Here is a 20,908-nt window from a genome sequence, read left to right as displayed (position 1 = left end):
GGATGCGGGGTGTGGAGGTGGGGGCGCGGTTAGAGGGGCGATCAGAGCGGGCTTCAGCGCGCAGGTGCAGGTGCGCGGCCAGGTGCAGGTGCGCGGCAGGTGCAGGCGCGCGGCCAGGTGCAGGCGCGGGCTCCAGGGGCCCCCGTGTGTGGGCGTGGGGGGAAGGGTGCGGGCCGGGGGCAATCCATAGCAGAGGCACGTGAAAGCGGAGCTTCCGGGAACAGCTCGCGGACCGAAGGGTCTGGAGCAGAGCCGGGGGTGCAGAGGGAGCCACAGAAGAGAGGGCAGGGGTGAATTAGGAGGGTGCAGTCCGGGCCAGGTGCAGACCCGGCTTTACTGCCCTTGAGATGGAGCGTCTGCAGAGGGTGAGCAGGGAAGTGAGGCCTTCCAAGTTAGCTTAAAAAAAAAAAAAAATATATATATATATATATATATATAGTATTTATATATATATACATTTATGTGTATATTTATATATATATATATAATTGAGACAGAATTTGCAACCCATATAAATTACCTGTTTAAAGTGTACCTTTCAGTGGATTTTACTATATTCATTCATAAGGTTGGGCAAGCCTCGCCATTAGGTAATTTTAGAACATTGCCATCACTGGCAGTAGAAACCTGCTACCTCTTAGCAATTACTTCCTTTCCTTCCTCCTCTGCTCAGCCCCTGATGACTACTTTATTTTCTGCCTCTTCGGATTTGACTCTTCTGGACATTTCACATCAATGAAACCATATACGATGTGGCCTTTTCTGCCTCGTTTCTTTCACTGGGCAAAATGTTTCCAGGGTTCGCCCGTGTTGTAGCATATGATGTGGCTCTGCCCATTTTGAACTGGTCAGTAGAACTCCATTGTACCGAAAGATCACATTTGAATATGTCCTGTCATCTGCTGATGAACATTTCCATTGTTTCCACTGTTAAAAATCAAAATTCAGCTGAGTAAATTTGAACATCCAATTGCTGTATTCATGACCCAGACAGCGTCCCATGTCGCAAGTAGAAAGGAGTTCCGGGGAGCTGAGTGTACAAAATGAGGTTTGTATAGGCAGGAGGGGAAGAAAAGGAAGTTTTCTAAGGAAGTATGGATTATTCTGGCAAAGTCATATTCTGTGGGGGAAGATGAGGGTCCATCATGCAGATCACCTCACAAATGCTCAACAGGGAATCCCAGATTGTCTGGTTTGAGGTTACATGCCTGGGAGAGGCTGGACCTGGCAGTTGAGTCTTGGTTTGCTGTTGTGGGGAAAAGTGACTCAATTTTGGGTCCGTTTCCCTCCCCCCCTTTTTAAAGATAGTTTTTCTTTTAAGATTTTTTTTTATTCGTGAGAGACAGAGAGAGGCGCAGAGGGAGAAGCAGGCTCCCTACAGGGAGCCCAATGTGGGACTCCATCCCAGGACCCTGGGATCACAACCTGAGCCAAAGGCAGACACTCAACCACTGCGCCACTCAGGTGCCCCCCACCCCCTGTTGTTCTTTTTTTAACAGTACCTTTTGGGTGTTATGAATAATGCTGCTATTAACTTGGAGTTACATTTTTAGAGGTCCCTCTGCCACTGGGTAGAAGCTGAATAAGCCTGATGGCAAATGAGGGTATTTGAATGAAGAGCAGGGGTGGCGATGAGAAGGGGACAGCTTTCTTTCGATTTGGGGGTGTACATAATGGAGGGAGACCAAGGATGCTTGTAAAGTTTAAGGGATGGAGGAGGTTCCTTGATTGATCCAGGTGAGGTTTGGGTTGGGTGGGTGGGGGAGTTGGGTAGGACCTGCTAGAGATGTTAATTGGACAGTGATATGCTGAGGACAAGGGTTTGGAGCAGAGACCAGGGCAGGAGATGTGAATTGGGGAGAATTTGGCAGCTAGATGGTGTTTGTGATGGTTAATTTTATGTGTCAACTTGATTGGACTAAGGCCTGCCCGGTAGCTGGTCAGACAGATCTTAGGTGTGTCTGAGGGTGCTTCTGCAAGAGAGGAGCATTTGAATCGGTGCACTGAGTGAAGCAGATGGCTGTCCCCAGTGCGGGTCAGCATCATCCAATCCGTTACGGGTCCAGATAGAACAAAAAGGCAGAGGAAGGGAGAATTTACCCTCTGTGCTAGAGCACCATACCCACCCCATTTTCAGGGGTTCACATTCAGACTGAACTACACCCCTGGCTCTCCTAAGTCTCTGGCTTGCACATTGGCCTCCATGACCGCTCGAGCCAATTCCTATTCTAAATCATCTCTTGTATGGATCTCTGTATATCCTGTTGATCTGTTTCTCTGGAGAGTCCTCACTGGTCTAGTATTTAGAGCACTTGCAAGATGGAGTCAACCATGTGGAGAGAGAAGACAGAAAAGAAGGTCAAGAATTGAGCCCTGCAGGTCCAGCTGTGCGGGAGAAGTGGGGAAGCCCATGAGGAAGGCTGAGAAAGAGCCCCTCGCAGCAGGAGTTCAACCAAGGATTGTCAGACCTCACCCTTGCTGGTAGACCCTGCTTCTTTGTCTCTTGCACATCCCTTGTCTCCTGAGTCATCATATACTTGGCTTCCTGCTCTGCATTTTTCATCCATTTCTCCTGCCAGAATGTGATACTTTGAGGCAGGGATGCCGAGCACCCAGAACACTAGCCAGTGCATAATAGGTACTCACAAAATGTTTCTGAATGGACAAATCTTATATAAGGTGTGGTTAATTTGGACCTCCGCTGACATAACTGTACCCAAGTCTGACCTACTGCCTTGCTGTCTGAGGTTTGTGTATTTAACCATCTTTTTTTTTTTTTTTTAAAGATTTATTTATTTGTGAGAGAGATAGAGATAGCAGGATGGGCAGAGGGAGAGGGAGAGGGAGAGAGAATCTCAAGCAGACTCCAACCTGAGTGCAGAGCTTGGTATGGGGCTCCATCTCAGGACCTCGAGATCATGACATGAGCCAAAACCAAGAGTCAGACATCTAACCGACGGCACCACGCAAGTACCTTGTCCATTTATCTTCTCTACGTGATCTTTCACAAAGCAAGTTTTCACTTTTATCCAATTTTCCTTTTATAGTTTATGCTTTTAGTATAGAGTGTAAGATCCTTTTGCCTACCTCTGAGTCCCAAAGATTTTCTCCTGTATTTTTATCTAAAAGTTTTATAGTTTTCTGTTTCATTCTGTGATCTGTTTGGGGTTAATTTTTGTACAAAGTGTAAGGTTTAGGTGGAGTTTTGCTTTGTCTTGCCCATAGGTGTCTACTCACTCCAGCACTATGTGTTGGAAAGCCATCCTTCTCCTAGTGGAATGCTTTTACGCCTTTGCCAAAAATTTGTTGCACACATTTGACTTTCTTCTATGTTCCCTATTCTGCTCCATTGATCTATGAGTCTATCCATCCCCACACACCACCTTTTGTTGATGCTATATAGGAAAACTTAATTTTGTGTAGAGCATCTCCTCTGACTTTATTCTGCATTGTTAAGACTGTCTTAGCTGTTCTAGGCTCTGTCTTTCCGCATAAACTCAAAAATAAGCTTGTCTATGTCCAGAAAAGCTTGCTGGGATTTTTAATAGGAATTGCATTAAATCTAGATCAATTTGGGGAGAATCAACATCTTTACCACAGTGAATCCTCCAATCTGTGACACCGATATGTCTATTTATTTGGGTCCTTCTTTGATTGCTTTCATCAGCAAATTATAATTTTCAGCTTTGAGATCCTGTGCATGGTTTGTTAAATGCATAGAATAAGCATTTGGTTTCCTTTGGAGTCATTTTAAATGGTATTCTATTTTGGGACGCCTGGGTGGCTCAGTGGTTGAGCAGCTGTCTTCAACTCAGGTCTTAAACCTGGGATCCTGGGATTGAGTCTGGCATCAAGACTCCCTGCAGGGAGCCTGGTTCTCCCTGTGGCTATGTCTCTGCCTCTCTCATGAATAAATAAATGAAATCTTAAAAAAATAAATGCTATTCTATTTTAAGTTTTGATTCCTGCATGTTCATTCTTAGTATATAGAAATGTGATTGATTTTTGTATGTTGATTTTATATCCTTCTGCCTTGCTGAGTTCATTCGTTAGTTCAGAAGTGTTTTTTGTGTTTGTTTGTGTCTTTGGGATTTTTCTATGCAGACAATCATGTCATCTGCAAACAAGGACAGTTTTTTTTAACTCTCCAATCTGTACGCCTTCTATTTCTCTCCCTTACCATATTGCAGGGGCTGGAACTTCCCATACTATGTTGAATAAACACAAAGGGAACAGACATCCTTGTCTTGTTCTTGATTGCGGTGGGGGGCGGGTAGCATTTTGTCTTTCAGGATTATACGGGATATTAGCTGTGGGCTTTTTCCCTTTCTTTCTTTCTTTCTTTCTTTCTTTCTTTCTTTCTTTCTTTCTTTCTTTCAGATGCTCTTTATCAAATTTAGGTAATGTTCCTTTACTCCTAACTTGCTCAGAGCTTTAGTTGTTGCTGTTGAAATCATAAATGGTTGCAGAATTTTGTCAAATGCTTTTTCTGCAGCAATTGATATGATCACATGATTTTCCTTCTTCAGCTTACTGATGTGGTGGATTGCATGAATCTTTCTTTCTTTGTTTCTTTCTCTCTTTTTAAAGATTCATTTACTTATTAGAGAGAGATAGAGAAAGAGGCAGAGAGAGAGAGCTCGAGCAGGGGAGGGGCAGAGAGAGAAGGAGAGAATCTCCAGCAGACTCCTCACTGAGCACAGAGCCTGACATGGGGCTCTATCTCATGACCCTGAGATCAAGACCTGAGCCAAAATCAAGAGTCAGATGTTTAACCAACTGAGCCACCCAGGTGCCCCTGCATGGATTTATCTTTGCATGTCTAACCAGCCTCTTATACCTGGAATAAATCCCATTTGTTCAAGATGTATACTTTTTTTTAAAGATTTTATTTATTCATGAGAATACACAGAGAGGAGAGAGAGGCAGAGACACAGGCAGAGGGAGAAGCAGGCCCCATGCAGGGATCCTGACGTGGGACTCGATCCAGGGTCTCCAGGATCACACCCTGGGCTGCAGGCGGCGCTAAACCGCTGAGCCACCGGAGCTGCCCTGTATAATTCTTTTTATAAATGTTGTTGGATTTGCTTGCTAATATTTTGTTGTGGATTTTTGCATTTCAGGTCATGAGAGTAGTTTCCCCCGTCCTCCAACTGTTTTGGTTTATTTCTGGTATCAGAGTAGTACTGGCCTCATAAAATAATTTGAGAAGTGTTCCCTCTTTTCTGGAAGAGATTATGAAAAATTATTGTTAATTCTTCTTCAGATGTTTGGCAGATTTTTCCAGCAAAAGTATCTGGGCCTGGAGATTTCTTTTTTGGAAACTTTTAAATTATGAATTTAATTTATTTGATGGTTATAGGGCAATTGTCTATTTCCAGGCACCTGGGTGGCTCAGTTGACTAAGCGTCTGCTTTCGGCTCAGGTCATGGTCCCAGGGTCCTGAGATAGAGCCACATATCAGGCTCCCTGCTCACTGAGGAGCCTGATTCTCTCTCTCTCCCTCTGCCTGCTGCTCCCCCTGCTTGTGCTCTCTATGTCAAATAAATAAATAAAATCCTTTTAGAAATTGTCTATTTTACTTTGAGTTTTAGTAGTTGGTATAGCTTTTGAAAGCTTGGTTCTTTTTAGCCTAAGCTGCAGACATTTATGAGCATAAAGTTATTTGTATTATTCCCTTGTTATGTGCCTTAGTTTGGGCAGCCATACACATTTACTTAAATCATACTTGAGTCTCCAAATACAGACAATGACAAGGTCCTCATTTCACCTAACGTGATAAAATGTACCCTGCATACACCTGAAACACGTTAACACCTTCCCCAGAACAGGAAATAAAGGCCTGGAGGGATGTTTACTCTTCTCCTGATACCACGTAACTTAAACACTATGATGTAAAATTAATAGTACTTAGCTCTCATGATATAAAGTCAATATATCTTAGGTTACATGATAAGGGGATAAGAGAGGAAAGAAAACAGACACACACACACACACACACACGTAGATTCATAGGAAAATCAGGAGGAAATACTCATGACACAAATACAGCCCTCATTTTTGTATCTGGGCACTAGGTCCTGCGATTGGAGCTGGTGTTTATAATCACCTTCTTCTTCTCCCCACTAGCACACCTGCCCTGCCAGCCAGCCCCTTGGGCCTCAGGGAGCACCTCAGCAGCTTGTGGTTCCTCACCTGATGGAGTGACTTAACCCCTTCTTTCCTGGAGGGTCTGGGCCATTCATAGTCCTGCCTGGCTTAGGTCATTGTGGTTTCCCATCAACCCAGGATGGTACAACTGCAAGACGCCCTATGGACCCGCTGCATTCCAGACACTCTTCCTCCCTTAACCCACTGTGCAGCAGCGGTCCCACGTCCCCTGGGCAGTCAGGACCAGTTTCCCGCCAACACTGTACCTCCCTCCTCTGCCTGTGGATTGAGGGGCCCTAAAGGCCCAGAGTAACCAGATGGCAGGTCGAACTTCCAGTTCAGGGGAGTCACTGCTGTGTCTTCTGACAGAAGCATCCCTCCCTCTGTACCTGAGACTTCAGGGCAGCAGACCATAAGGTCGTGGGGATGGGAGGCAAACGCTTTGCTAGCAGGGCAGTAGAGGTAATACCGGAGGTGCCCCTGCCATTTCCAGCCCCTGATTCCTGGGCCCCCGAATCCTGGCTTGGGGGGATGTGGCACAGAATGTCAGATGCTGCCTCAGAGTGTGTACGGCCTTCAGGAGCCCCTGTCCCAGCCCTGCAGGGTACCACCACCTCGCTAGGACTGAAACCCAGCCTCCACTGTCCTCTGGAGCAGCTGCTACAGGAGGGTGGGGACTGCAGTGAGACCAGGGAGTTCGTGAACACGACCCACGGCTGCCTTCGTTTGCTGTGCAGCGAGCTCCTGCGCCAAAGGCCTGCCAGTGGGACATCCGACGGCGGATGAGGCATTCTGGAAGTCCACGGTGGTGTTTTGGTGGAAATGCGGTGTGCGGGGATGGCAAATCTATATCCTGAATAAGTGTCTATTCCAGTAGGAACCGAGCCCGGCCCTCGATGGCGGAAGCTTCCAGCGTGGTCACCCTCTAGCAGGTGGCTGGCCGGTCGCCTCAAGAAGGGCGCTGGGTGAGGGCTCCTTGCGGGTCTCTGCTGCGGGCAGATGGGGCACACAGCGGTGGTCACAGCTGGGTCGGCCTCGGTGCGTGAAGTCCACGAGCTGAGCCACGCACGACCCCCACCCTGCCTCCATGGCCACTTTGTGCCTGAGCCCTGTGGGCGATGGCCGGGTGCCTGGAGCGGGGGCTGCCTGGTACCCACAGGATGGGCCATCCTGCCTGCCGGATGATGGAAGTCCTCTGCCGACTCTCCCTTTGGTGGGCGTTCACACAGGGCACAAATACCCAGTTCTTGCCTGTGCACACACCTCTTCCCTGAACTCCCTTGTCATCAGTTTCCCAGTCATGGTCCTTCCAAGTCCCTGACCATCCAGCCGGAGCACTGGCCGCAGCCCGGGAATCAGCGTGTAATCTCATGTCTGGCTGTTTCTCCTTTGGAGCCCAGGGCCCAGGCAGGTGCCCTGCCCAGAGTTCTGCCCCTGGAGGATTGTCCTTCATGTCCTTCAGGGACGTCACGGGGAGGGGGCTGTAGTATGGCAGCTGTCCACGCTGGGTGGCAGCTCCTGGGCACCGGGCAGCTCCATCTGGAAACCCGGCCCAACCCCTCTTGCCCTGTCAGCTGGCCGGTGGGGACGCCCCATGGAGTCCACAGGTGTACACGGTTGTACAAATATCTCTTTGAGTCCCTGATTCCAATTCTTCTGTGTATCTATCTAGAAGTGGAGTTGCTGGGTCATATGGTAATTCTATTTTTAAGTGTTTGAGAAACCACCAGGTGTTTTCCACTGTGGCTGCACCATTTTACAGTCTCACCAGAAATGCACGAGGGTTCCATCTTCCACATCCTTGCTAACTCTGATTATTTTCTGTTTTTGGATAATAGACATCCTAATGGGATGGGTGTGAGGTGGTATCTCATTGTGGTTTTGATTTGCATTTCTCTGATGACTCATGTTGCTGAGCATCTTTTCATGTGCCATTGGCCATTCGTATATCTTCTCTGGGGAAATGTCTGTTCAAGTTCTCTTCCCATTTTCCACTGAGTTGCTTGTATTTTTGTTGTTGAGTTGAGGAGACTCTTTATATATTCTAGATATGAATCCCTTTAAAAATATTTTATTTATTCATGAGAGACACAGAGAGTAGCAGAGACACAGGCAGAGGGAGAAGCAGGCTCCATGTGGGGAGCCCAATGCGGGGCTCCATCCCATGACCTTGGGATCACGCCCTGAGCTAAAGGCAGACACTCAACCACTGAGCCATCCAGGCGTCCCTGGATATGAGTCCCTTATCAGAAATACAATTTGCAAATATTTTCTCCCATTTTGTGAGTTGATGCTCTGTTGATCCATGCACAAAAGTTTAAAATTTTGATCAAGGCTATTTAATGTATTTTGTTTCACTTAACGTTGTGTCCTTTTTCTTTTTTCCTAAAGAAAAAGCCTTTGTTGGTTTCACGGATGCAACCTCATCTTTGTGAGGACAGTGAAAGGATCACTTCCTTTCCCTGTCTCCTTGTATTACTCTGGTTTCTTCTGGGTATTCTTGTTTTGATCTTATTTATGATTTATTATTTATGATGAAGCCTTTCCTCAAATATCCAGGGACTGTGGGCTTTGCTTGGTGTACTTAGTCTTTTCTGAAGAAAAAGACCCTTTGCTGATGATGGGAAAGGGGCACGTGGTAGGGCAAAGAATACCCCCCACGATGTCCACATTCTAATTCCCAGCCCTGTGAATACGCTAGTTTACACAGCAGAAGACGTGGTAAAGATTGAGATCTTGGGGTGGAGGATTATCCTGGGGACCCAGTCTAACCATGAGTCCTCATAAATAGGGAAGGACTCACCCTTACGACTGGCTTAAAGGTGGTGGAGGAGTCCAGCCCTGAGAACACCTCGCTGTCAGCCCAGTGAGGCCTGTGTTGGATGTTCAATTTATGGAAATGTAAGATAATAGATTTGTGTTGTTTTCAATCCTTGAGTTTGTGGTTCTTTGCCCGGAAGCAACGGGAACACTAGCACAGACCCCACAGGTGGCTTTCTTTCCCCGATGCAGCTCCCACAGGCAGCCAGAAGAGGGCAGCAGCCACTGACAGGCAGAACCAGGCTCCTCTTTCTGAGGCTGGAAGCCAGGACCGCAGGTCATGACCCGTCACCACCTAATGAGGAGGAATGACCAGAGGCTTCTGAGCTGTCGTGACATCCTGAGTCCTGGGTACAGCTGCGTGTGGAAGTTGATTGCACATATAAGATGGATAGTTTTCTGTATGTGGTACTGTAGTCAAAACGGGAGGGGGAGCCAAGAGGGGGGAGGGATAGGGATGTGGAGGGAGGGGGATGAGGATGGAACACAGCAGATCAATTACTTGGCAGAGGAAATCAGGAGGAGGAAAGCAGACCTCAGTGTCTACAGGGTTGCCTTTTCCCCAGGGTGCATCCCTGGCAGGCTCCTGGTGGGGGCAGCAGACACCAGCCCATCTGAGGAAACCATGTTAAAATGCCTGGGCTGGTCCAAGTTAGTGCTTCAGGTGCCAAGAGCTGCATGAGTGAGCAGTGGGTGGGCTGCTTGCCATGGACGTATCTGTGGTCCAGAGACAACAGAGCTCACCTTCCACACACCCCCTTACCTCCTCCACCAATCCCTGCCACTTTGATTCCACGATCCACTCAGCTCAAAGGCAGGAAGGCCCAGTTGTCAAGTTGTCAGTCTATTTGCCATCCCCATCCATCTGTCCATCCAGCCATGCATCCAGATATCCGTGATTCCATCCAACTATCCATCCTTCTGCAGCCATCCATCATCCACCCATCCATCCATCCATCCATCCACCCTACCCATCCACCCATCCATCTATGCATTCCACCCATCCATCCATCCATTTACACATCCACACATCCACCCATCATCCATCTATCCATTTACTACTCATCCATTCATCCATCCATCCCACCCATTCATCCACATACCCAACCACCCACCCACCCACCCACCCACCCATCATCCACTCATCCATCTCTCCATCATTCATTTATTCATTCACTCAGCACTTTCTGGTGCCTCCTCTGTGCCTGACACTGTACCAGTGCTTTTTGCCAATCTGTTTTCTGGCAAGAGTTAGCACTCCTTTACTTTGCTGTGGCTCTTACAAAACATGAACAGGTAAATGAGTGTTGCCTGAATATGGAGACACACACCACCTGTGGTAGAGAATTATTTTAAGGGGCACACGAATGACTCCTGGGAACCTGTACACAAACATGTGTGGGGATCGGGGATGTGGGCATCCTGGAGTAGGGGCTCTGAATCTGGCCTTAGGGTGGGGACAGGCCTGTCTCAGGCACACACCCTGGCTAAACTCTGGTCCAGGGAATGTCACAGCTGGTTCTGAATCCCAGGACTGGACCTGGCTTGAGGCAAGTGACCCTATGAGCCACAGTTGTCACAGTCCCCTTAGCCAGTGGGTAGGCACACTGGGGGGAGCAGTGGGGGCATACGGTAGGCTGTAGAGTACATGCACCATCTAAAGCAGAGCAGTCACCACTGGTTCCTGTCACGTGTGAGAATGTGACATACTGAAAAATGGGGTTATTCTGTATGTTGGTAAATTGAACACCAATAAAAAATAAATTTATTTAAAAAATGGGGCTGTGTTGTCAGATGGCTTGAATTTTAAGAGAACATTCAAATCTGGGTTTTTATGTAGATTTACCATTTTTTATATAGTAAGTCAACTAAAAAAATTAGCAAACACTGAACCTATCAAATGGAGATTATGTTTGGCTGGATGCAGCTCAAGGCAGCCTCCACCTGGGGAGGGAAGCAGGATCCCCAAAGCAGATGCCAGCATGAGTGCCCCCCAACCCCAGACCTCACTCCAGGACCTTGTCTCCAGCAGACAAGGTTCAGTATTGGGGGCCAGGGGTCTGGCTTCGAGAGATGGCTATGCTGCTGGTTTGCTGTGTACTGCAGCAGAGCCCTGACCCTCTCTGGGCCTCCTTGCTCCTGTTTGAAAGAACAGTACCAGCTGATCTCTGGGTGTCCTTCCACGGCTAGATTCTAGGCCTTTGTGACACCATCTCCTGGTTTTCCCCACCCACCTCTACCACCCTCATCTAAGCCCTAACATCACCCTTCTGAATTTCCACAACACCTCTCTCTGGCTTCCCATCCCACTGCGATCCCCCCCCCCCCCCACACACACACAGCTGCCATGACTTCAGAATGTGAATCAGATCCCATCACTGGGCTAGTTAAAACCACTCAGCCCCCCGCTGTGGCATCTACTACCAAGCTCGCAGTCCTCACGTGTGCAGGGAGCCCTGTGTGAGTTGGTCCTGGCTTCTGTGTCTCCTGCCACTTCCAAGCCCCTCCCCTTCGGTCAGTTGTCTGCACGCTGCTACCTCAGGCCCTTCTGCTGCCTGAACTGTCCTGCCTTCCTCCATTCTGGATCCTTGTTGCTCAAGCCTTCAGGGGCTTCACTGACCAACCCTGTCACTCTCTGGTCTATTTTTCAGCATCTTTTTCTTTCTCTGAAACTATCTGGTTCTGGGGTCCATTTTCTGGTTAAGCATCTCACACCCTCTACAAAAAGTCTTTGCCTGAGAGGAGGACCGGTCTGCTTTGTCCACTGCTTCTGCTTAAACGTTGCATGAATGAATGTCTACAAGGTCTGGGTTCCAGTCTTGGCTTACGTGCTAAGAGCCCTATGACTCTGAGCTGCTCCTCATCTGTCAGATGGGTCCTTGAGGCTTCTGGGAGGACCCACTGAGAGGGCAGGGTCCCTGCGATGCTGTCCCTGGGTGTTGCCTTCATGTCTGAACTAGGGAAGTGGTCTCAAAACTTTGGAAGGACTGTCTTGAAGGCAGGTAGCCAGCCATTGGGAGCTTGTGCTTTGCTGAGATTTTCTTGGGGACGCAGGAAGACGAGCACTAGGGGGCGCCTGAAGCTCTCCCTGGCCCCGGAGGTGTGCGGTGGATGCCAGGCTGGGAGGCTCCTAAGGAATGTCCCCAGGTAGGGGGGCTGTGGCTTTGCTGGCGTTGTGAAAAGTATCTTTCTTCCATGAAATGGTGGTGATAGAGGTGGTAGTTTGAAAAAGCGACCCCACTTGCCCAAATGAAAACACTGGCAACCCCAGGTGGGTCCCCCAGAGGGCCGGGGACATTTTACGTGCAAGGAATCCTAAGTGCTACTGTGTTGGATTGGCGGGACCAGGGGTGGGAATTTGAGGATCATGGAAGAGGATGCTGGGAAGGTGTGAGCATGACTCCCATCCCAGCATAAACACAGGTACGGGCAGCCCCAGTGGGTTAGCAGTTTAGCACCGCCTGCAGCCCAGGGCATGATCCTGGAGATCCTGGATCAAGTCCCGTGTCGGGCTCCCTGCATGGAGCCTGCTTCTCCCTCTGCCTCTCTCTCTGCATCTCTCTGTGTCTCTCATGGATAAATAAAATCTTAAAAAAAAATAAATGCAGGCACGTGTGTGTGCACACACGTTCCCATGCAAACACAGATACATACTGTGCATGCATGTGTGCACAGCCCATGCAAACATACAAGCACACACGCATGAAACCACAAATACGTGTCCATGTGTGCACACAGACACAAGCACGTACAAAACTGCACACACGTGCCCATGAAAACACATAGATGCACACATGCACTCACGCACGCCTAATGTAAAATATATGGATGCACACATGTGTGCACACAGCTCATGCAAACACACAAGCACACCAGCAGGAAACTAGCACATGCACGAACACACGTGTCCATGTGCACACACAGACACGAGCACATACAAAACTGCACACACACACACACACACTCAGAAAGAGATGAAGTCCCAGGAGCATCTAGAACAATCTGTGTGTCTGGCACTGGAGCAAGTGGATGCCTATCCTCCCTCCCGAACTTGCAACTCAGCCAGGGCGCTCTGGGGACCTCTCCAGCCTCCTGGGGTGAAGCTCACACGGACAGCGTTCCAGTGAAGAAAGTGGTTGTGTATCCAAATTTATTTAGTTGAATGAATGTTCAGCCACGGTCCTCTGTGAATTTGCATACATTCACTTTTTTAAAAAAAAATGGTGTCCATAAAAGGATTTTTGGTAATCACCTAATGTTTAATACAATATTTATATACAAAAACCCCATCTCAAACTACTTACTGTACAAGAGAAACTAGAAGCGCCGGACTGTGCGGCCGTAGCAAACAGCGGAAACGGACGACACTTAGGGACGTGGGTCAGAGCTGGCAGCTGCAGGGGATGACCTCACACCCTCACCGACCACACGTTCAGGGCAAACACATTTGTTTTCTTCCCTCCCTCCGATGAAACATTTCTCTTTATGTTTCTCTTGGGGCTTGAGAAATGTCAGATAATTGGTTAGTATAACGGCTGCAAATTTAGATCACGCCTGCCATCTAGGAGACTTGTTGTTTACAAGCTTTAAAATGGTAACTGTCCTAAAGTCACATTCCTCTAAGTAAAAATATAGAGAAGTAGTACCAAAATAGAAGCCTTTATTAATAAAAATCTTTGGTAGTAACAGTGTTTTAAATTCCTCGTGATGATATTTGGTTAACTAATAAACTCCTTCCACCTTTGAGCTACAGAGAAAACCCCTCAAATCCACCATAGAGTTGATTTTGTAAAAAAAAACCCAATAAATATTCTAAAGCTGTCAATGTTCTCCTGATGCCTTAAGACTCCTTGGAACCTGAAGCCATCTTTAGAAATGCCTCCGAGGTCCTGTCTCATTTCTGTCCACTTGGTTTTCTTTTCTTTTTTTTTCCTGGCCCGCCAGAAGATAAACAATTCTGAGGCCGGCTAACGGCGGGAGGGGCAGCTGTGTGGCTGATGGTGGGGATCCCACCAGTGGGGTCACCTGCCGCCCCAGGGACACCTGCGGCCCTGTGGTTCTCCAAGAGCAAATTCTAAGCTCACAGGCCCTCTGAGTGGACAGGGCCAGAGCACCTCTCTGGCCAGGGCGTCTCGGTTTCTGAAGTATCAGAAAACAGGAGATGAAAAGCCGTCTGACTTTCCCCGACCTGGCGGCAGGTGAGGCCTGGAACCGGCGTCAACCTTGTTTCTCCATTCTCTCTCCAATACTGCACGACGACGTTTGCCCAATGCTCCGGAACAGCATCTCCAATCTCTCCGAAGGCACCAGGCGGATTAGAAAAGACGCTTTCTGGAGGCCTCTGCTTGCCTTTCACCGCAAAGGAGACCCACGGTTCCCAAGAACTGTTTCTGCAAAGCGCCCGCATTCCCGTGTGTTATCACCCTATCCCCAGCAATCGTTTTGATTAACCTTGAATACTAAAGATAAAAAAATTCCCTGCATATGGTTTTGTGCAAAAACAAGGAGGAAAAAAAACAACAACAACAGAAAAAAGACAGAAAAATGTCCTATCAGAAGGTGGTCTTTCAGGTTCGCCACCGGGCCTGGCTGGGGAGTGCACCTGCCCCAGGAGAGGGTGCCCATCGGCCAGGAGGCCCAGGGCAGCTACAGGGCACCCCCAGGGTACTCGGGGCTGTCCAGGCAGGCCTTGGGGCCATGGTTGTTGCATGGCTCGTCCTGCTGCCGGTCCTTTTCCATCCATGTGTCCAGCAGCTGCTGCTTGCCCTGCTCCTCCCGCATGAACAGCTCTACCATGAGCACTTTCTCCTTGTGCACCTGCTGGCTGATGTCCTTGGGGATGTCTGGGATGACCCAGTCCACAAAGTCGCTCATGAACATGACCAGGTTCTGGAAGGAGAGCCAGTGTGTGAGGGTGGGGAGGAGGATGGCAGGAGATGCTCCCCGCCACGCCGTACCCACCTCTGCCCCCACCCACCTCCACCTGCACCCATCTCTACCTACACCAATCTCTATCCCCTCTATCACCTCCCCCTGCACCTGCCTCTGCCCTACCCACCTCTACCTGCACCCACCTCCCCCCACACCCACCTCCACCCCCAATCACCTCCCCTGCACCTGCTTCTACCCCACACTGGCCTCCACCCCCACCCACCTCCCCTGCATCTGCCTCTACCCCACACCCTGTCACTCCCAGCCCGTGACATGAGACACATACTTTGGCCTCCCTTGGCCTCGGTTTCCCCCAAGGTATAAATGAGGCAGGGAATCAGCCAGCAGACTGGTTTCACTCCAGAAATGTTTGCTGACTTCTATAAAGAATCTGAGCTCAGTAAATAGCAAGTTTCTGAATAATTCTGAATCCCTAGGGTGGGACACTTAAACGATCTGATCGGTCATGTATCACCAAATATAACAAGTATCAGGCTTTAAGGAAAATAGAAGTAGCACAAAAACCGGATGGAATTTAGCGTCTGATGCTCCACAGGCCTTCTGCAGTTCACAAAGCCTCCCAAGGCCACCCTGAAAGTCTGCTCTCTCCCTGGAGAAACTTCTGGTGTGTAGAAAGCAAATGATCGGCTTTTATAGAAACACTGAAATCTGTTTTTAAAACTTCTGTCCAGTGATCACTTGTTAGCACATCTGGCTGTCAGTCACCTTGTAGACAGTGCCGGTGACCCACAGGCTGCCTTTCCTGGTTGGTGCTCCCCAGCTGTAGTCAGTGCTGGCTGCTGATGATCACACCTGCCTCCTTTCCAGGGAACTGCCCCTCCCATCTGCCTCTTCCTGGTTCTGACTACAGCCAAGGACCAGCCAACACAGGCAGACAAAAGGCAGGCCCGTGTGTGCTGGGATTCATGCTCTGGAGCTCCCCGCAGGATCAGGTGAGGCTGCCTCCAGCTGAGACTCCTCTGCTGCACTCCCTCCCCTTTCCTGGGGAGCTTCCTTCAATAACCCACTTGCACAGAATCCTTGTCTCAGGCTCTGCTTCCAGTAAATTTGGCCCCAGATACTTGTTCCCACTGCGGAGTGTTATGGACAGCTGACCTGGCAGCAGAGCCTCAAGGGGGGTGGAAGTCCTGCCTGCAGCTGCCACACTCTCTGTAAAGGGTAGAGCTAGGGCTTGGACCCAGCTGGGGCTTGAACTCAGTGAATGGGACTTTGGCTGGGCTCATGTGGCTAAGGATTCTCCTCATCTCTGAGACCATAGCTGCTGCATGCAGTCCCCAGTCTCGGGTCCTGTTCACTGGGAATCACTCTGGCTTCACAGCCTGTCCCTTCTGCAGAGACCAGGCAAGACTGGGTCCTCTGGCTCCTGGCTGGGGGCTGGATCTGCTGGGAATCCCCTGCCCTCCTGCCTGTACTGGTCCTGTCCTCTGGGGACGTTTCCTGTTACACAGAGATAGTGAGAAACCGAGCTGGGTCTCCTACCCTGTCTCCTTCCAAAAAGACCACTTGTATGGAATTAATTCTGCCTTCCTGAGGATGTCCAAATCCCACCATCTGTGCTGGCCCCGGGGCCTCCCTTTGCCTTCCTGGGGCCTGTTCCTGCACAGGGCCTGGGGTGGCCAGGCCTCCAGCCCTCCAAATGCCCCTGACGTGGGCCAGCTGCTGCCTTCTGACCCTGTGCTGGGCTCGGAGTGCCTCCTCAGGACCCAATTCTCAAACCTTCCAGAAACGAGAGCCTGCCGCACCTGGAAGACAATGACGAAAGCCAGCCGGGCTGCCAGCACTGCCCAAAAGTCCTTGGAGATGTCGTACTTGTGCTCTGACCACGGCGGCTCCCGGTAATCTTTGTACCTGCAGAGACGGACAGGGATCAACCACGGTCTTCCAGCAGAACTGGGGATTCTGGCCGGCGCCCCGCAGCTCTGAGCAGGCATCAGGAAAGCCTCCACTGGCTGCTGTGCCACCTCCTGGCGGGCACCTGCCGTCCACAGGCTGCTGAGTCTCCATCCATGTTGGAGGGGGTGGCAGGACCCCTGAGGTCTGCGCAGGGCCTGAGCGGCTTCGTGGAAAATGCAGGCACCAGGAGTGTCCCTGCAGGCCCAACCATGAGCTCACTGAAGTCAGCTTTGGAACCATCTGGTCCTGGGGTTCCAGACTTTTAAAGGCAGTGGAGCTTTTTTTCAAAAAGGAATGTCACCTGAGACCCTAGTGGGGTGACAAAGCAAGCGGGGCCTCCCTGGTGTCCTAGGCCTAGATCCCTCTAACCTTAACCTGATGTCCACTGTCCACAGACCCCCAGCGGGGTTCCATGAAGCCCAGGTTTGAAAACCACCTCTCTTCTCTTTTTGGAGGAGACTTTTGGAAACAAAACAAAACAATGCACTCTCTGAAAGTAGCCCAAGTATGAGGGTTACACATACAATCGGTGAGGACAGGGCCCACCAGTCACTTGTCCCCCTGCCTGCCCTGCCCCATGGAACCTGGCGCCTCGAGGCATCTCCTTCCTGTCTTCCAGCTTCTTGGTTCTTCCCTCCTGATCTGTACACCACACTCATCCCCCCTGCCCTAGTTATCAGTCATAGACGATGCCCCCTGACCTCCTACCGAGACAGACACCTTCCCCCAAGGCCCTCCTACCAACCCTGCTTCTATGGAACATGGTCCTCACTGCTCGCCCATCCACTGCCCTGCCTCAGTGTACCCCATCCCGTCCTCTCCTTCTCAGAGGTCCTGATACGCCCAGTCTGTGGGAGCGGGGTGAGGATGACAAGCCAGGGTCCTGTCTCCACCTAGGCCCTCTGACTGCTCCCCAAATTCAGGGTATGCTGTTGGCATTAATGGGGCTGGTCTATGCTATGTGTGGGAAAAGCTTCCCCAAAGCCGTTAGAGAAAGCCTGAGGTGGGGGCAGTTTCCGGGTGCAGGGCTGTAAGCACACCCCTTCTGTTCACTGGGAAGCCGAGGTCCAGTGCCAGGGACCAGAAGAGGAGGCACCTGGCTCTGGGGGCACAGCCCTGGCCTGGCCCCAGCACCAGTGACCACTGCTGTGTGTTCTCGTGCAGTGGTTTGGCCCCTCTGGGCCTCAGTCTGGCATCCCCTCAGTCCTTTTAGCGGCATTTAATGAGCAGCTACTACATTCCAGCTCCCATTTCAGGGGCGGTCACTCAGGAACACACAACAGACAGGACCCCTCACCCACAGAGCTTTACTTCTGGAGAGAGCTGCATGGGAGTCTCCAGGGAGCCACTGGGTGCTATGCTGCCAGACCCAGAGATAGGATCGGGCTGGGGACGCATGCTTGGGTGCCAGCTGCAGAGTGACACAGGACTTGTACAACCTGCTCTCTGATGGGAACAAGCAGCCCCTGTTCTCCCAGCATCAAACGGGCATTCACGCTGGCTCCTCCCTTTTCTCTCTGCTCACACCCAGCTGTGTTGGGATGCTAGATATGTTTGGGTCAGCTGGCAAACTCCTAGGCATCCCTCAAAGCCCACTTACAGACCTGCCCAGAGGCCACTCCTACCATCTGCACTAACCTCTGTTAGAGATGATCTCACTCTTTCCTTGCTTATCCCTGGTACCCAGCCTGCCAGCTCTCCTGGGGATAACGCCTGCCTGGGGGCAGCTCTGGGGATCAGATGAGAGGGTGCCCGTCTCAGCACGAGCATAAATGGTAGCCAGCAGCCACGGCAGCTCTCAGTTTTGCATCTCCCCACACCCACAGCCGCAGGCTGGGCTGGGTGCTGCACCTCCCGCCGCCAATTCCTGAGAGAGGCAGCTCGTGTGGGTGCGGCTGTCGAGGGCCTGGAGCTCCCAGACCTGCCCTGCAGGATCTTGCCTGGCTGGAGCCCGGATCCCAGGGAGTGGAGTGGTCTGACCCACAGTCTGCTGACTCCAGGGCAGGGGTGGGGGGAGCGAGTAGACACTTTAAAAATGTTTTTAAAAATGTCGGCCCTGTCTCCCTGGCCTCTCCCCATGAGTGGCCAGGACCCTGGGCTGATGCATGAGATGGAGCCGCTTCCTTAGCCAACGAACAGTTCTTGGAAACTGAGGCTGACCCTGTAACTACCAACACTGACGTTTCAGAGGGAATTTATAATCAAATGACCACATATCTCCTGCCTTGTTTGTAATTATTCTTCCTCTAAAATGGACCTTTAGCAAAGTAGGTCAAGCCTGTGCACTCCGCGTGGACCGTGGAGACAATGCAGGAAAGCATTGGCGCTGTGGCAGGAAAGAGGGTCCTGGGAGGGCGCCCAGCGGTGGGGGGGGGGGGGGCTGCCTGTCTGCGTCAGCTTGGGGTGTGAGTGCATCTGCTGAAGGACAGGGGAGGGTGTCTGGAGCTCCCTCCCTGCGCTTCCAGCTCCCCACACTGTCCCCTCTCTGAGGTGACCACATGGAAGCTGGGAGCAGATCACTCTGGGCCTCCCCTGGGATTTGGGGGCCCACTGAAGTGCGTGTTGAAGCGTGTGGGTGGGCGGGATCTGGAAAACCGGTTGTGGTGCAGGCCCTGCCGCGTTATGCGCCCTGTCTACTTGCAGCACCTGCTCTAACCCATTCCTTCCCCCACCGTACCTGGTCCCAGAGCAGGTGCTGTCCCTGCCCTGGTGCAGAACAGAACATCATGTGACCATGCTGGGGTCACTCAGGGCCAGCGGTGGTGTCAGGGGCACCTGAGCCAGGCAGGTCTGCTCCACTTTTCCAGCGGCTCTGGGTGGCCCGTTCCCCCACTTTTTGGGCCTGTTTTGTCACCACAAGCTGCTTGTTGTTGCCGTGGCACCCCAGACACTAGCAGGTGCCCCCACTCCCCATTACTTGGTCAAGGTGACAGCTGCATACAAGCAAGTCTAAGGGAACTATGTGTAAAGTAGGAGCAACCAGGCCTCCCCGCACACAGGGCGTTACTGCCCGGGCTCTGGGGTCTTTGTGTCCTGAATCTCAGCCGGATGGGGGCAGCTCACGCTGATTCCCACTTCTGTGCTCTTGCCTACCTCGTCCCGCCCCCTCAGCGGCCCCATGGGGCCCACCCTCCACTACTATCACCCCTTTACACTGATCTGCACCCAGGGCCCTGGACAGCAGGGACCATGCCACTCCTGGGTTCCTAGACCCCGACCCAGGCTGGCATATGTGGAGGATGCATAGGGAACAGCCAGGTCACAGCTCTGCCTCCATCTTTCCTGGGGTGCTCCTTGCATACCCTGAGCGTCTGACCATCTCAGTTGGTCTGCCCAGCGTCTAGTACCCCTTCCCCGAGTCAGAGCACCCAGTCTCCCTTAGAACCTCTTAGCTCTCTGACCATGACCCCACAACCTGGCACATAACCCAGGTCTAGCCTTTACACCGTGGTAACAGTGCTTCATTTAGGGATGGGCACATGGGCCATGACAGGCCAGGGAGAGTCAACCCGACTTTGGCTGACTCTTGAGAAAGACATTCCCTCACTGCCTGTCAGAACGCAATGCCACCACGGAGGAATTCAGGGCTGGGAGGCAGCACCAGAGGGGGGCCTGATGGCAAACTGTGGCCCCTGGTCCAGCCATGCCTGAAGCTATCATGGCTTCTTAATTAAAAGAACTATTAAATCATGTCCTACTGCCACCCCAACTTTTTTTTTCTTGAAGCAAGACTGAGCTATTCTCTGACTTGCCCCTGAAAGAATCCTTGTGTGAACTGGGGTGTTCCCAGGAACCCACCAAATGTGTCTTCCAAAAAGAGAAACTGAGAGCCATACCTGCAGATCTGTACCTCGTAGCCCAGGTCCAGGGGGTCATTGGGGGCCGTGCCATTCTGGAAGTCGCTGACGTTGAAGGAGGAGAGGGTGTGGTTGACGAAGCCATGCATGGTCCCGTTCTCGCTGTACATGTAGAGGTACACCAGGCGAGGGATGAAGTCGGATGTGAAGGAGATGACAAATGCCTGGATCAGGGGACAGTGGGGTGAGTGCAGACCCCCAACTGGGTGGGTGGGGCGACACACCCCGAGTGAGCC

At 51.0% G+C, this 20,908-nt stretch overlaps 1 protein-coding gene and 1 long non-coding RNA gene across 9 annotated transcripts in view; one reads left to right on the top strand and one right to left on the bottom strand.

Annotated features, from left to right (window-relative positions):
- LOC144292462 (uncharacterized) overlaps positions 1 to 20,908 on the top strand; it is a 39,447-nt gene that overhangs the window by 690 nt on the left and 17,849 nt on the right. The window lies entirely within an intron of this gene.
- Positions 13,089 to 20,908, bottom strand: part of ANO1 (anoctamin 1) — an 81,360-nt gene continuing 73,540 nt past the window's right edge. For all 8 annotated transcript variants that reach the window (XM_077862759.1, XM_077862763.1, XM_077862760.1 and 5 more), the window contains 3 exons: positions 20,652 to 20,836; positions 16,665 to 16,770; positions 13,089 to 14,859 (listed from right to left, as the gene is read on the bottom strand). In XM_077862759.1, coding sequence (XP_077718885.1) covers positions 14,617 to 14,859; positions 16,665 to 16,770; positions 20,652 to 20,836 — 534 coding nt within the window. In that variant the 3' untranslated portion in view covers positions 13,089 to 14,616. The remainder of the gene's footprint in view (positions 14,860 to 16,664; positions 16,771 to 20,651; positions 20,837 to 20,908) is intronic.

This window comes from Canis aureus, chromosome 21 (assembly GCF_053574225.1).
Source record: "Canis aureus isolate CA01 chromosome 21, VMU_Caureus_v.1.0, whole genome shotgun sequence".
Classification (NCBI taxonomy): Eukaryota; Metazoa; Chordata; class Mammalia; order Carnivora; family Canidae; genus Canis; species Canis aureus.
This window is presented reverse-complemented; position numbering and strand designations above follow the sequence as displayed.